A 15,101-nucleotide genomic window follows, 5' to 3' on the forward strand; every position below is an offset into this window, starting at 1 on the left:
ACGTAATTAAGTATGAAAATCCGTATGTCGTACGCGCCAGGGAGCGAGGGCAACTTTTATACGTAAATGTCTCTACTGATTTCCGTAGGAAAGCTCTTTCCTATGTTCATGATGTTGGGCCTCGGCCAAGGGCGACTGGAATGACCAGGCCATTGGAAACCCCACACTGAGTCACATACTCAAAAAATCGACCTTATGCCATTTGTGCAGATCCACGAAATCCCGTAGAATCCCGTAGACTCGGTAGGGTGTTCATTGTGTGCTATGCGTGCGCATTTGACCTTTTTAGCGTCATAATTCAATGACCAGCAATCGCTTTTCCAGCTTCTTCACTTTGGTTAGAACTAATGACTACAAAATAGCTAGATCTTGTCAGAAAAAGGTTTTCGTATGAAATCATGCGGCCTTCAGGCTCCATTTCTTAGTGGAAACATCAGAAAACACAATAGGGTCCTGCACATTGAACACCCTACTAGTCTACGGGATTCTACGGCATGTCGTGGATCTGTACAAATGGCATAATGTCCATTGACGGTTCGCGTCCGACTCCGCTAGAGGTTGAGTTTTCCGCATCCGTAGGAACGCCACCACCCTACAAGGATCAAGGCGCAGATGTAGCACAAAATCACCCTTTAATTTTATTCCACTTGCCCGTACCACCTCCCTAACATACACGTTACATAAGAAAGTACTTTTTAAGTAGGTTGCTCTCCACACAGACACAGGGCTGAAGGGATTATAAGACTTAGTGTAACCAGGGAGTACCGGTATTTTACGACTCCCTGGTATAACGTTATTGCTTCAAGTCCGCTAAGAGCAACAGCACATAAACAAGATTGTGCAACCCCGCATCTATGCTAGATAAAAACTACAAGAGTACAGAAGAGTATACTCTTGATGTACTCTTGCATGATAAAACCCATCGTACGGCGCAGTTTTGTTTAGGTCACCGTGCAACGTAGAAAACCCACCATACCGTAGGTTTGGTGACTGTGTTTTCTGCAGACTTTTGATGTATTTTAAAAATACATTAAAAGTCTGCAGAAAACACAGTTTTCTCTCTTTTCTGCAATATTCCGCAGGATTTTCTGAATTCTGCGGACACTACTGGATTCTGCGGAAATTCTGCGAACCGCGGAATAGGGGAATGTATATGGTGGACAGCTGGTTACGGTGATAGACTTAAAAATGCAGACAATAGTATACCAGGGATGAATTTACTGTCATATTTTTGCATAGCAGTTTCTGCTATACGAAATCACAATTGTGTAGCAGTCTTTGATTTTGATTAGTATTCAAAGTTTTTCTTTGGAGGTAGGGTATTTACCACATTGTCCTTCTTGAGAGTGATGCCTGAAAGCCCATTTGCAAAAAAACGACTGAAGAATACATGTGCACGCAGATTGAGAGTGCCTGCACCACATACACTGCACTGTATGACTTGATAGCACAGGCTAGGCATGGATAGTCTGTATGTATCGCAATTTTCTGCGAGTCACAGTGACTTTTGTGTAGCAGCAGATCGATGTTGCATCGCAAACTGCGATGCGATACAGGATAAATTCATCCCTGTATACGATGGACTTATTCTACAAAGTGTGGCAGATTACACATAGGCCAAATGCATGGCAGGTACGCGACTGGTACAAGACAGGCACATGTGCGTTTTGATGAAGACAATCAAAACAATGCAATGGTAGCAAGCCGGTGCCACCCAACAAGCCAGAAAAGTGTAGTCAGTACACAGCAAGTACCATACAGTAGAGGCGCGCGCCGAAGAATGTCCAGCCTAAAGTTAAGGTTTTGGGATACATACGATTCCAGTGTGCTTTCAAACGACCCACGTGCCCTTTGCTAGATTACGACCAATCAGCAGCCTCGGAGAGCGGGCTTTGATATTCCATCAAAGCCCGCTGTCATTGGCAACCTGTACGAGAAAACCATCAAAGCCTTGATCATGCCCAATCTCGGTATTTTCAAGGTGATCTGGCTATAAGAACAAGAAACCGATAGGGGTGGTGGCTCTCAACTTGTGTGGAGTTGGAAATCTAGCTCCAGCACCGCAGAACTCTCAGCAGTATGCAGCGTGAGCAAGGTGTGCATGGTCGAAGTGAAAATACTTCCACGACTCTTCAGCCACGTCCGGCTCTTGTCAAGTAGTCCTGAGAAATTTCTCACGAAACAGGTTTTTCGTCCACTGACATGACTTTCCCTTTGCTGTAATCTCTGTTTGAAACTTACGAACGGGACGAAAACGAAATGCATTTTAGACTTCAGGCTGCTCTGAAATCCCAAACGAAAGGCCGACATTGTCCACACTCGAGATCACCCAAAGAATAAAGCGATTGAATTCAAAAATTGTTGGGGATCGTATGAAGCATATTCAAGCGAGGTACAGTCGGGCTTGATGACTGATCAAAGCCCTCTGTACCTCGCTCGATTATCTACATAAGAACGCCCCCAGGCTTACAACGTTCTTGGACACGCGACTCTGTCGGCAGAAGGACAACAGCTGAAGAGCATGACCACATGCGGCACACCAAGCAACCTCCGCAGAGTGCTTACAAAGCAACAAGTCAGAATACAGTGGATCAGGAACTGAACCAAAGACAAAAACAAACACGGCAGCACTGACGCAAACAAAACTGTCAACTGCAGGATACAACAACGAGCCAGGCACAGTCAACCCGTTCATCGACAAAGCGAACGGTGGAATTAGTGTAGTGCAGTAGAGTTGCGCCCCCAAGAAGTCAGACTGGGAAGTTCTTAGAAATACAAAACCAACAAAGACATTCTTCAGCGAACAACTACCGTGTATGATTTATCCCCTTGTGTGTGAAGCACCAGGCAATGATCCTTGCATGAGACTTTGTAATACACGGTGTGCCATGTGAATTCCGCAGACTTTCCCAGGGAATATTTCAGAAAAGGGAAAACTGCTTTTCTGGAGATCGGTGGTGTATTTCACAGCAAAAGCAACCCGCTCCTGGCGTCAAAATCAACTTGCCGTATATTTTGGATAAGGGTTTCGCAGAATCTTTGGTTCACAATTAATTTATATGGACAGCACACTGGGTTTGCGGAGATTCGATCTGCTTTCACGCTCAAGTTCCCTGCAGAATTAAGAATGATTTGCAGAACTCACACAGAATTTACTGTTTTGGACGCAGAATTCACGGGGGACAGTGTAACAATACATGTATCGATCACGAAACAACAACATCACGCTTTTCCCTGAACGAGCCAGTTTCAGTAAACTCAAATGAGCTAATGAAGAAGAGTAAGACATGACGCGGACAGTCATACCAGGCGATGTTGACATATAAGACCCAATTGCAAGGACATAGCTATAGACATAATACTGTCCATGAACCGCATTCACACTACAAGCCGAACACAAACGAGCTTCAGGACTGAAGTCTGACCCACACTTGAGAAACACGTTAAAATATGAGCCCTGCTAAAACTTGCTTGGGCCATTGCACAATCACCACCATACCTATTGAACAGCATTTTCCGCAAACAAAGGAAAGTATGGATCAGACTTAACACGTAGCACTACAACACATGGCGGACCGCACAACAGTACTAAACATGCAGCACTGTAACACATGGCCTACCGCACAACAGTCCTAATCATGCAGCACTGCAACACACATAACACATGGCCTATCGCACAACAGTACTAATCATGCAGCACTGCAACATATAACACATGGCCTACCGCACAACATAGCACAGACGGTTGAGTGGTGAGACTGGTTTATTAGGGCATGTTTTTGATGTTTATGAACGTGGTCTCTCCTTCTTCTCCTTGTACAGGGCGAGCAGGGAAACGTTGGCAACCTTGACGACCTTGAAACGGACTCCGGGAATATCACCGACAGCGTGTCCCTTACGTCCGAATCCAGCTACCAGAACCTCGTCGTTCTCCTCAATGTAGTTGAGGCAACCGTCACGGGGCACGAAAGCTGTGATCTTCTTTCCGTTCTTGATCAGCTGGACCCTGACGCACTTTCGGATGGCAGAGTTAGGCTGCTTGGCCTCAACACCACTGTACAACAGAATAAATAGCACATAACGAAATAAGAAAATACCACTCTTTTTTGAATTGGGAAAATTCAGGAATTTTTGTGTTAGTGTGAAGGCATGGAAAAAATTGTGTGCTGAATATTTTTCTCTATTTCCATAAAAAAGAAATGCCCGAGCCAAAACAACTATCAAGCGGCGAAGCAAAACAATACACCTTCGGAAATCTAACAACACCACCTCCAGTGCTATGGACCGTCTCCCAATCAGCATATTCCGCATCTCGAGCCTACGTAATGCTTTGACGTTTCCATTGATACGCAGAAACAAATCCTGATCCGATTTTAGAGGCAGCTCATCCCCACATCCATTTGAAAGAGCATAACTGATCGATCGACTTCCAGTGCCATAACACATGCTGTACTACGCTGGTCTCCATCCATATCCAAAAGCCGCGGATCACATCCAAACCAATGCGGGTGCATCGGCAAACGGCAGAATTCCAAATAAACTCCAAACAAGCAATGAAGCAGCAAAACTGCTGCAGCTTGCAGTCGCCTATAAGCACAGTTCCACATCCAGAATCATCGCTATGATCCACAAGATTACTCACACTTTCTCCAGGACGATTCCCTTGGCGTGAGAAGCACCACCGAAGGGATTAGCCTTCAATGCCGTTCCCAAATGGGCCTTTTTGTACTGCTTGTCATGCCATTTCTGGTCACGACGATGGAAGCGCAGCTTGCGAGCAGTACGGATACCCCTTGGCTTACCTGAAACAACCAACACACGAAGAGAAAGAAGTGGTATAAGCCTAAAAACGAACGTTCGTCTTGGGTTGGGAAGGAAGAGGGAGAGCAAACTCACCCATGGTTGTGCTTGCAAGACGCAAGAGAAAAAGAACGACAAGATGGCTGACTGCAGAATGTTGTTACCATGACGGTCCTTGCCCTCGTGCCCGATTATGACATGCATAATGCGCATGTACAAGCGGCGCGGCCTGGCCCGGCCGCCCAAGCGCCGGAGCTGAGAGTAGATATTTTACAACCTAATGCGCTGCGCATGCAGATTTTTACTTGTCCAGCCGCGCCGCATATGCATGCACAACAAAAACTTGAATTTTGTTGTCATGTTGGCACGTTGAGCATGGTACCAAGTTGTTTATCTACTCTTGATGGTACGTATAGTAGATCTACGTAGATCTACGAGTGTAAAAAAAGTAGTTCTGCTCAGCTGAGCTGTCATGATATCCGATGAGTACTGGCCAGTGGTAGTACTAGTAGGACTTGGACTTGGACATGGAGTCGTGTGTAGCAGGGTATTGTTTCTGTGTGAAGCCTGAAGTGAAGGAGAGTGTAGACAAAATCCTTGTGTTGATCTTGCTGGACATGCTCTGTTGTGGCCGTGGATGGAGCCAAAGGCAAGGCAAAGAAGCCGTAGAAGTGTCTAGTGTCAGTAGTGATCTTGGTGATCAGATGAGATGGTTGGACAAAGGGAGCATGGACTTCGGAGCTACAATTGTAGTTCAGTAGTTGTGCATGGAAGTGGCTCGAGCTTATCTTCCTACATCAGTACAATCATGTATGTTTCATCGGAGATGCTGATTTTGTCACTCAGACACTCCCGTAGATTGTATGCGCATGTACATTACAAAGAGTCCATAACAGTTTATGCACTCTTAGTCTTGGTCGTGACGTCAGGCGAATGTTGTCATAGAGACGCGTGGTGACGCTAGACGCTGCCCGGGAAAGCTGAATCGATCGCCGATTTCACCACGATTCGAATGTTGGCAGTGGTACAGATTCGTGATGAAGTCGGCGATGTCTAGTTGTCTTGTGTCACCCTTGTTACACGGAGGCTCTTATTTTGTGATGTGAATGACCTAGCCGACATGGGTGAGCCAACTGAGGAAAATGGCCAATTGCCCGGCGTTGAAATTGGAAACGTGTCGCAGGCTTTCCAGGCAACCTGCCACGCTGCAGCCTCAGCTTTCCTGTCTGAGTACACTGGCGAGAATAAACGATGTGCTGAGGTTGTGGCGGAGCTGATCAAGCACCATGGAAGCAAGTAAGAGTGAGCATGCATGAATTGATGTACATGTGACTATCTTACTGAGATGCACGCGTTCATTGTGACCTGTTCAACCTGGTGTCTGTACAAAGAGTTCAAGTCGTATCACCTCCATGCACTCATGACTACCTTATACTAGACGTACACATGCTTACTACAAACAATTGTGCACTTCACTAATCTCCGGACAGCTAGCTGTTAACAGTTTCCAGCTAGGCTATAGTGAATGATTGGGCACTAGAGTTTACTGCAGCCCTTTGGCTGGGATGATGACAGTGTGAGGTGGCTTGACTTGAAGAAAATGACATCGCCGGGACGCGTTCTGATCATTAAAAAAAATTCTACGTACGCTGCAACTTATAACAGCTCTCTCCCCTCCGAATAGCGCAGAACAAGTTCTTTGAATCATACGCTGTCTTATGCAGGGCGAGAATAGGTCGGTCTGTGACAAAGACGTGTCCTAACGCGGTCATCATGCAATGGAAAGGTGTCATTGGTACAACTTCGTCATACATACTGGAAATGTACGACGCTTTCTGTTCACTGTGTTACATGAAGTCGAGAGTACATGCCTGACTAAGTGGGTGCAACTCGACGATCAGCCAACGTCCTGTGCCCCGTGAATTGCGCGGACAGATTTCTCAAATTATGCCGCCTATAACACTCAATTATGCAAGGATTATGCGACAATACGCGGGGAATACAATCATTATGCGGGCCTTCACCATCAAGATTTCCATTGAAAATTTAAAATAATTATGTCAGATTCGAATTAATTTTAAATTATCCATTCAAAAATGACATAATTGTACTTTCTTTTTCTGATCTACTCATGTCCTGGGATTGTATGATGATTGAGAAGGCCAGGAATAGTCTATGGGTACGGAACTTCACCTGCCTCGGCGGTTTAAAGCCATCGCCGTCCTCCATCTTACTGCTGCTTGGAGAGCGAAAACTGCAAAGGCTTCAGCGATGGAAATTCTCATTTTCGATTCCGATCCTGAGAAGATATCGCTGCTACAACTTTCTCCAGACGTCAACTGCCACTACTACGTATGGACATCAGCTAGAGCAGACTATACCCCTGCTAAGAGCAGCGTATAGCGTAGCTGAACGAAAACATGATCGAAATGGCTCAGCGCGTTCTTGTCGTGCAGACTGCGACCGAAAATGCGGCGGGGTGGTCATTGCGCGCACTTTCCTCGCTGTTTTTCTAAAAATCAAGGTTTATGCGACGTCACCGCGGAAGTTGTAAGAAAATGCGATTCATGTTCGATTATGCGAAAATTGCGCGCCCGCGTAATCCACGGGGACAGAACGTCACAATGTTTCATGGCATCGTTATTCAGTCTTTTGTGGCCAATTGGCTCACTGATACCATAATGCGTAGGCAGAGATCAGAAATAATTGTACAGCGCAGCAATGGCAGTCGAAGCAGACAACGGACGGGAGATCAACGTGTCCTGAACATGATGAAGTCAATATTAAGTTGAGTTAGGGGTCGTCCACAAATATCGATGTTTTTTTAGAGAAGATATTCGTTCGTTTGGGGGGGGGGGGGAGGGGGTTTGGGACCTGTTCGTCTCGTCTTTGCAGGAAAAAATATCGAACTCTATCTATGGACGGGCGCTGTTCGAACATGTACATGTAGTTTATGACCTACACAAAGTGAAAATCAACCTCGTGAGCATAGCCATGGCAAGGTTGTGCGACCGTGGTAACGTAAACCTAGGTGTATGGTGACATTAGAGTGGCAGCTGGTCACGTTTCATGAGGAAATTGAACTTCATTAAAAAATATCGATCCCTTGCATAAACATGTGTATGTTCGTTTTGAGGGGGGAGGGTCTGGGGAGAAATGAACAAATGTCGTCTTGAAAAAAACATTGATATTTACGGACGGCCCCTTTAAGACGAAACATGACAAAGCATGCGCACTCTTGATCATACTTTTGCCGAAATAGAAAAGGAACAGGAAAGCAGAAGTTGGACCGCGATACATCTATTTTGCTATCAACCAGCCCTACATGGCTCAATGTGTAGAAATACGCAGAGCATAGGTACGTCGTAGGGAACTGTGAGTCTCACGATAGAACGATCATTGTCCTCTGTCTCTCTCTCCCTCTCTCTCTCTCTCTCTCTCTCTCTCTCTCTCTCTCTCTCTCTCCCTCCCTCTCTCCCTCTCTCTCCCTCTCTCTCTCTCTCTCTCTCTCTCTCTCTCTCTCTCTCTCTCTCTCTCTCTCTCTCTCTCTCTCTCTCTCCCTCCCTCCCTCTCTCTCTCTCTCTCTCTCTCTCTCTCTCTCTCTCTCTCTCTCTCTTCCGCAGAGTCCCATTCGACACCCTGGATCTACAAGGAAACCAGCCAGTTTTGAAAGGCAACCAGATTAATGACGAGGTTAGTGCTGGTCTTAGTGTATGTGGATGGTTGGAATTACTGCATCCTGATGCATGCCAACTGACTTGGAGCCGTTTTTGGATGCGCCGACCTTTCCCAATTTTGAACATGTCTTTAGAATGTGCTGCAGACTTTTACTCCATAGTCAATACGTGAAGTTATTTACTCCTGAAGATGGGCCTTGCCCGAAAATTCGGATAATTTTATTCTTTTCAGTGATTGCAAAATGTGCACCCGGGCCGTTCTAAAGTTGCATGACCTCTCAGGCATGATCCTGCATCACATCATTATATCAAAGAGCAATATTTATATCAGGGCACGATGTAACAGATTGCCACAGGCAATATCTTTACGAGGACACGAGATTGTAACAGCGTGCCACAGTCGAGAAACTAACCGCGGCATGTACTGTACATGTACTTCAAGTAGTTCACAATCGAGCCGCTGATGTGAGGATGTTGCCGCGGATACAGTAAAACCTGGTTTTAAAAGCGACCACCCCACGGTGCAAGCAAAAGCGGTCGTTAAAGCCAGGTGGTCTTTAGAACCAGGTCCCACAGTGTCTGTGTAGAACTGTCCGTACATGGAAAAACGGTCGTTAAGAGCAGGTGGTCGCTAAAACGAGAGGTCGCTTACGCCGGGTTTTACTGTATTTGCTTTTTACCGCTGTTTTAGATTGTGCCAGCTCTCCTGGCTGTACTGAAACAGCACAACGTCACATCACATCTCAATCTCTCATACAATACCGTCACTGACAAGGGAGCAGCCTGCATTGCCGAGTTCCTCAGGCAGAACACCCGCATGGAGGGCATAAGTCTCTTCCTGAACGAGATCACGGCCGAAGGCGCCGGAGCGCTGTACGGTGCGTTGAAGGTGCGTTGGCGGCATGGAACCGACGGCCCGGGTATATTTCCGGCTTCCATGCAAGTGCTGTTATCATCTTTTTAATTTTTAATTTGTGGTGGATTCGGGGGTTGGAGGCTGTGTACTACAGGTCTGCTCGATGAAATCCAGTCGCGGCACTCAAGTTTGCGCCTTGCACCATTTCGCAGCCCAGTGTTCGCAGGTCCAGGACTGCGCAACGCCCAACGCGTACTTGAGTGAGTGCCGCGATTTCATTGAGCAGCACTGTAGTGGACCTTTCTCACGAAAGTCAAGTAATCCCATTGTGGAAGGCCAAAGCCTGAAATGGAATGGGTTGTCCGCCAACTTGCCCATCCGATCACTCCTTATACCATTCGTACGCGATGAGATTGGCAGTTGTTATTTCGAAATCCTCTCCCTTGTATGTTTCTGCGCGGAGCTGCGTTACAGAGGTGTCTGGTCATGTGCATGCCCTGTGTGAACGTGGTCTATGCACCTCTGCTGCATATGCCATGCCCCTGTGTGAACGTGGTCTATGCACCTCTGCTACATATGCCATGCCCCTGTGTGAACGTGGTTTATGCACCTCTGCTACATATGCCATGCCCCTGTGTGAACGTGGTCTATGCACCTCTGCTACATATGCCATGCCCCTGTGTGAACGTGGTCTATGCACCTCTGCTACATATGCCATGCCCCTGTGTGAACGTGGTTTATGCACCTCTGCTACATATGCCATGCCCCTGTGTGAACGTGGTCTATGCACCTCTGCTACATATGCCATGCCCCTGTGTGAACGTGGTATTTGCACCTCTGCTGCATATGCCATGCCCCTGTGTGAACGTGGTATTTGCACCTCTGCTGCATATGCCATGCCCCTGTGTGAACGTAGTCTATGCACCTCTGCTACATATGCCATGCCCCTGTGTGAACGTGGTCTATGCACCTCTGCTACATATGCCATGCCCCTGTGTGAACGTGGTATTTGCACCTCTGCTGCATATGCCATGCCCCTGTGTGAACGTGGTTTATGCACCTCTGCTACATATGCCATGCCCCTGTGTGAACGTGGTCTATGCACCTCTGCTACATATGCCATGCCCCTGTGTGAACGTGGTCTATGCACCTCTGCTACATATGCCATGCCCCTGTGTGAACGTGGTTTATGCACCTCTGCTACATATGCCATGCCCCTGTGTGAACGTGGTCTATGCACCTCTGCTACATATGCCATGCCCCTGTGTGAACGTGGTATTTGCACCTCTAGCTCTGTTACTGTAAAGCGATAAACTTCCGCGGCGTGCAAATTATGCATTTTCGTGAATTGGGCGGATTCAGGATGAGAAACGTTTGCGACTGTACCTCTTCAGTTGGACTGTACTGTACTGTACCTCTTCAGTTGGACTGTACTGTACTGTACCTCTTCAGTTGGACTGCATGCTGTCTTCAGTTGGACTGTATGCTGTCTATACTGTACCTCTTCAGTTGGACTGTACCTCTTCAGTTGGACTGTACCTCTTCAGTTGGACTGTATACTGTCTTCAGTTGGACTGTATACTGTCTTCAGTTGGACTGTATGCTGTCTACGATCAATGTACAGAGCAGTTTGCGGCGATTTATATTTGCGAATGTGTGATGGTCCCGAAAATAGCGAAAATTAATCTCTATTCACTGGCTTGAGGGAAAGTGTCTCACTTCACAGTATAATTATATGTCATGCCTATGTGACTCTGCTGCCGAGGAGCCCAGTTCCAAATTCCAAGTGCATGTACGCGGCCTGGGGCTTGAGTTTCTGCGTGATCAGCACTTTTGTCCAGTCCGCACTAGTCTACGCAAAACACGGTAATGCATGCAGACAACCTTGTAAACAACGACCTCGCGTCCAACAACTCGCGAATAACGAGACAATCTTCAGACTTATTCACCATCTACTCCATACTGTACGTCAACAGATATACGGCGCATATTTATTTTCGGCGGATTCGGACCGTGAAATTTATTATTTTATTTATTTTCGGCTATTTTCGGCCTGATCATGTTTGGTCGAACATTTGTTGCGGTCGAAATTGTGTTTTGCAAGGTTCAGTGTGACAGTGTGTACAGGCGGCAGCAGTACCGTGATGTACCGCCAGAGCGCCCGGTCTCGCGAGAGTGCAACGAAATTCGTACGGCCTGTACGGCATGAGAACCTTAGTACGCTAAGGTCACACTTGGCAGGTTTTTGTGTGGAGCTCATGTCTGCTTGACGACAAATTGAGTACGGATTGACTACACAATGTGTAGTGTGTGTACAAGGTTCGTGTCGTATGACCTACAGGCAGGGGATCACCTCCACAATACGACCACGAAAGGACGAGATGGTGGGGCGCTATGGCGGTACTTTACGGCACAGGCCGAAAATTTGATGCGGCCGATGGGATGGGGTACCGTTTTTACTTGGGCATTCCCAACATACCTAACGTCTTCTTACAGGGTGTCACATGTACAGTATACAAACATCCAGGAAGATTTACAGGCTTGAGTCGAACTCGTGAGCAATGCAATGCGATATCGTGATCAGGTCAGTGCTCTGTACCAGAGCACAACCCAGTGTTCGTAGGTCTCGCGCTAACACGGCACCCAACACACGGTCACATGTCATTGAGCAGTAGGCACGGTGCAGGGTTCTTCTTCTTCTTCTTATTGCAAATAACGCTGAGTAATTACACGAATGTATAAAAACCAGCATTTGCTTCCGGGAAGGATTCACAAAAATAAGATAAAAAACACCATGGCTCAATGTAACTGCACGTACGGAAAGCTGCGTCTATTGTCAAGTTCGAGTGGCAGCAGGGTTCTAGCCAGGTCAAAATAGTAGGTGCGCCGCGGGCATGGGGAACAGTTACGCTGTGACCCATTTTTTTCCATTTTCCAAAATTGTCTGGCCATGCAAAAATGCAACGTACGGACAAATGTGCCTTTATGGACCCTGTAGTAGTGACTACCGACTGCGTTTTAGATTTTTAGTTGAATGGCATGAAAAAACACAAAAATTAACAAAAGAGTAGGAACGCCACTTTTTCACAGGGGGCGCTCAATCAAACTAGGAGGGTGCTGCAGCAGCGACAGCAACAAAGCGGAACAAGGTCAGTGCACACAACCGGCTTTAACCGTCCACTCACATCTCATGAATACTATTCTCGAAGGTATGACAACAAGAGCTTGCTACAAAAAAGTCTATTGTACATACAGGGCAGAAAAGGTTGCGAAATCGACCACGAGCAGAAATTCACACGCAACGACCGTTCTATGAGTGGGGGCCGACGGATAAAATAAAAATGAGAGAAAACATGGATGATCAAAACTAATACCTGCAGTATACATACACGGCTGTCTCTCTACTAACTAACTAGCACCATAGTGTAATAATAACTACCATAAAAGTCCGTAAATAAGTACCTGCCCGAAAGAAATACCCCCTTCATTCTTTTGGCTCTGTCTGTTGAAGTCAAGTCAAGCCCGATAAACATACTGCCCGAAATAAGTACCGGTATGGTTCGCACATGCAGCACGTAGCATGTACATCTACATAAAAATGACTTCTCCACAACACACAAGTCAGGTTCGAAAGTTAGTTCGTGCCCGAAAGTCAGTACCCGCGCGAAAGTTAGTACGGGTGTGGTCACTAAATTCGAAAGTAAATACGTACTTATTTACGGACTTTTACGGTAGCTTGGAAGAATGTAGAATGCACCTGTCTGTGAGTTAGAGTTTAGAGTTATGTGTTACTTAGCACCTTCCAAGTTGGAAGGCTGTTGGACCTCAGGAGTGCGCATCCAAGATGTGCTAGAGCTGTTAGCCAGTTAGTTGTAGAACGTCAGTATCGTCGGTCAGTGTCGTGCAGTGTTTTCACATGAGCTGATTGTTTAGTAACTGGTGGTGTTAGTGGACATTGTAGCGTTACTTTTAGCTCGTTGGTCCTTTTTCTTTCTTATAAATTAGTTATGTACAGTATCTACTGTATAAGCAGAAATATTCGTCTGGAATTTAATTTCGTCTTTTTCGTCCAAGGAGCTTTTGGACTAAATTTTATGTAGGATGAATAGCGATTTGTCCAGCTTTTCTATACACTCTTATGATCCATGGACGAAGTTTTCAACCGGACGAACTCCTTTTCTTTGGAGTTGGACGAAATTATTGGCCGACGAAATTTTCTGCCTCTACAGTATTTGTGTTTATGACTCGATATGAGCTAAAGTTTCTTTTCTTTTACTACGATTATCGGGCACATGTTGTTGCTTTGCAAAGACGTTTCTATCAGTTCAACAACACACAATACGACCTAGTAGAAACAAAGCATAGCGAGGGCTCCTGGGCTTTCACACCCTCTCGTTAATGGAAGACTGCAGAGGCAGACGGAGTGTAGTAACAAACTAGCACACTGAGCAAGGACGATTGAGGCCACAACAAAGACATCGCAACAACCGGGGAAACGGAATGATAAAAATAATAAAAAATACACGAAAGAACCTGTAGCGGAATAGGAAAGGATGAAGAGAAAGAAACGCGGATGCATATTGGCGTCTCGGAGAAAGATGTTCAAAAGAGCTACACGTACTCGAGCATGAATGAAACGATCAATGTCGGCGTACAACCATGAAGAAAAAACGAAATGAATTATGCTCATGGATATGCCCATGTAAGAAGTGATGGAAAATACGTCGACACGAAGCAGGAAACCTGAAATACCAGTATAGTCCGGTCAAGCAGTGCTTCAAGCACATGTAGGAGAGGAGGCTCGCTGGAGTGAGCACAGCATGACAAGCACATACTTCTCGCAGTACATTGAATGAAATCGCCGTGTGGTGTGGAGTTCAAATACCAAAGGCAGGTCCAAATCAGAGTGATAGCAATGGAAATCAAGAAACTATTGTAACTTGATCACCAGCATTGCACAATGATACATACCAGCATAGGTTACTGGACGGGATGTTGCGCAGCACTTCAGATACACCGGTTCGATGATGCAGTCCAGTCAGGCTATGATCATCATGGTTCAATGTCAATGTGATCAAATCGTTGGTCTGCCAGGGCTGGCCCAGAGCACCACCCTGACGAGCGGTATCAACAAGGTGACCGCGCCAGCCGAAGATCTGACCCGCTGTGACATGTACATCATTCCGTACTGGACTGGACATTGCACATAAGCAAATAAAGATCTGGGCGTGCAGCGTGGCATGTATACACAGCTGTACTACACTACTGCCGAACTGTTCCTGTATTGGTGAGCTACACACCGAAAGATAACAATAGTCTCGTGACCTTTTACAGATAGTTAGCCTGCTACCCGCAGAGATCAGAATATCACCATGACAGCGGTTGCTATCAAACACAGGTGGCTGAGCAGGTGCTGGTAGAACAACACGGAACTTCGCTCGACTACTTTTCAGAGGAACACCGGCAATTGTAGTGGAAACAATGTAATCCCCGGCTTGAGCAGGACGACATTTAGTAACCAGACGGCCGCTAGATGATTGTTGTAGAGGCTCGCACTGGACTAAGAGGCCATCCGGTTCTGTCAGACAAACTCCAATATCAATCTTTCCCAGCATCTCTTTGCTGACCATAACAGTACCTGGAAGATTCTCCGTTTCCACGCCGATGATAACGTCATCGCCCCTGTTCGCATTCTTAGTGCAATGCACACTGCTCTTAGTCATGTCTCCACAAAGACCCGCTTTGCTGATGCCAGTCAGAAGATCACG

General features: G+C 46.3%; 2 protein-coding genes across 2 annotated transcripts in view; one reads left to right on the forward strand and one right to left on the reverse strand.

The window, feature by feature from the left end:
• Positions 1 to 3,745: 3,745 nt before the first annotated feature.
• Positions 3,746 to 5,023, reverse strand: LOC135818406 (small ribosomal subunit protein uS12). Its single transcript, XM_065331779.1, has 3 exons — positions 4,897 to 5,023; positions 4,643 to 4,802; positions 3,746 to 4,054 (listed from the first exon to the last, which is right to left on the reverse strand). The coding sequence occupies exons 1-3, from the start codon at positions 4,898 to 4,900 to the stop codon at positions 3,787 to 3,789; spliced, it is 432 nt and encodes a 143-aa protein (XP_065187851.1). The 5' UTR covers positions 4,901 to 5,023; the 3' UTR covers positions 3,746 to 3,786.
• A 784-nt stretch (positions 5,024 to 5,807) lies between these two features.
• LOC135818409 (leucine-rich repeat-containing protein 34-like) overlaps positions 5,808 to 15,101 on the forward strand; it is a 39,574-nt gene continuing 30,280 nt past the window's right edge. Inside the window, exons 1-3 of the mRNA XM_065331781.1 lie at positions 5,808 to 6,096; positions 8,424 to 8,493; positions 9,169 to 9,366. Coding sequence (XP_065187853.1) covers positions 5,921 to 6,096; positions 8,424 to 8,493; positions 9,169 to 9,366 — 444 coding nt within the window. The 5' untranslated portion in view covers positions 5,808 to 5,920. The remainder of the gene's footprint in view (positions 6,097 to 8,423; positions 8,494 to 9,168; positions 9,367 to 15,101) is intronic.

Source organism: Sycon ciliatum, chromosome 5, assembly GCF_964019385.1.
Source record: "Sycon ciliatum chromosome 5, ocSycCili1.1, whole genome shotgun sequence".
In the NCBI taxonomy this organism is placed as follows: Eukaryota; Metazoa; Porifera; class Calcarea; order Leucosolenida; family Sycettidae; genus Sycon; species Sycon ciliatum.

Coding starts and splice junctions, on each gene's coding strand:
- LOC135818406 (XM_065331779.1), bottom strand. Junction 4,055..4,642: donor GGAATCGTCCTGGAGAAAGT/GTGAGTAATCTT, acceptor TCTGTTGTACAG/TGGTGTTGAGGCCAAGCAGC.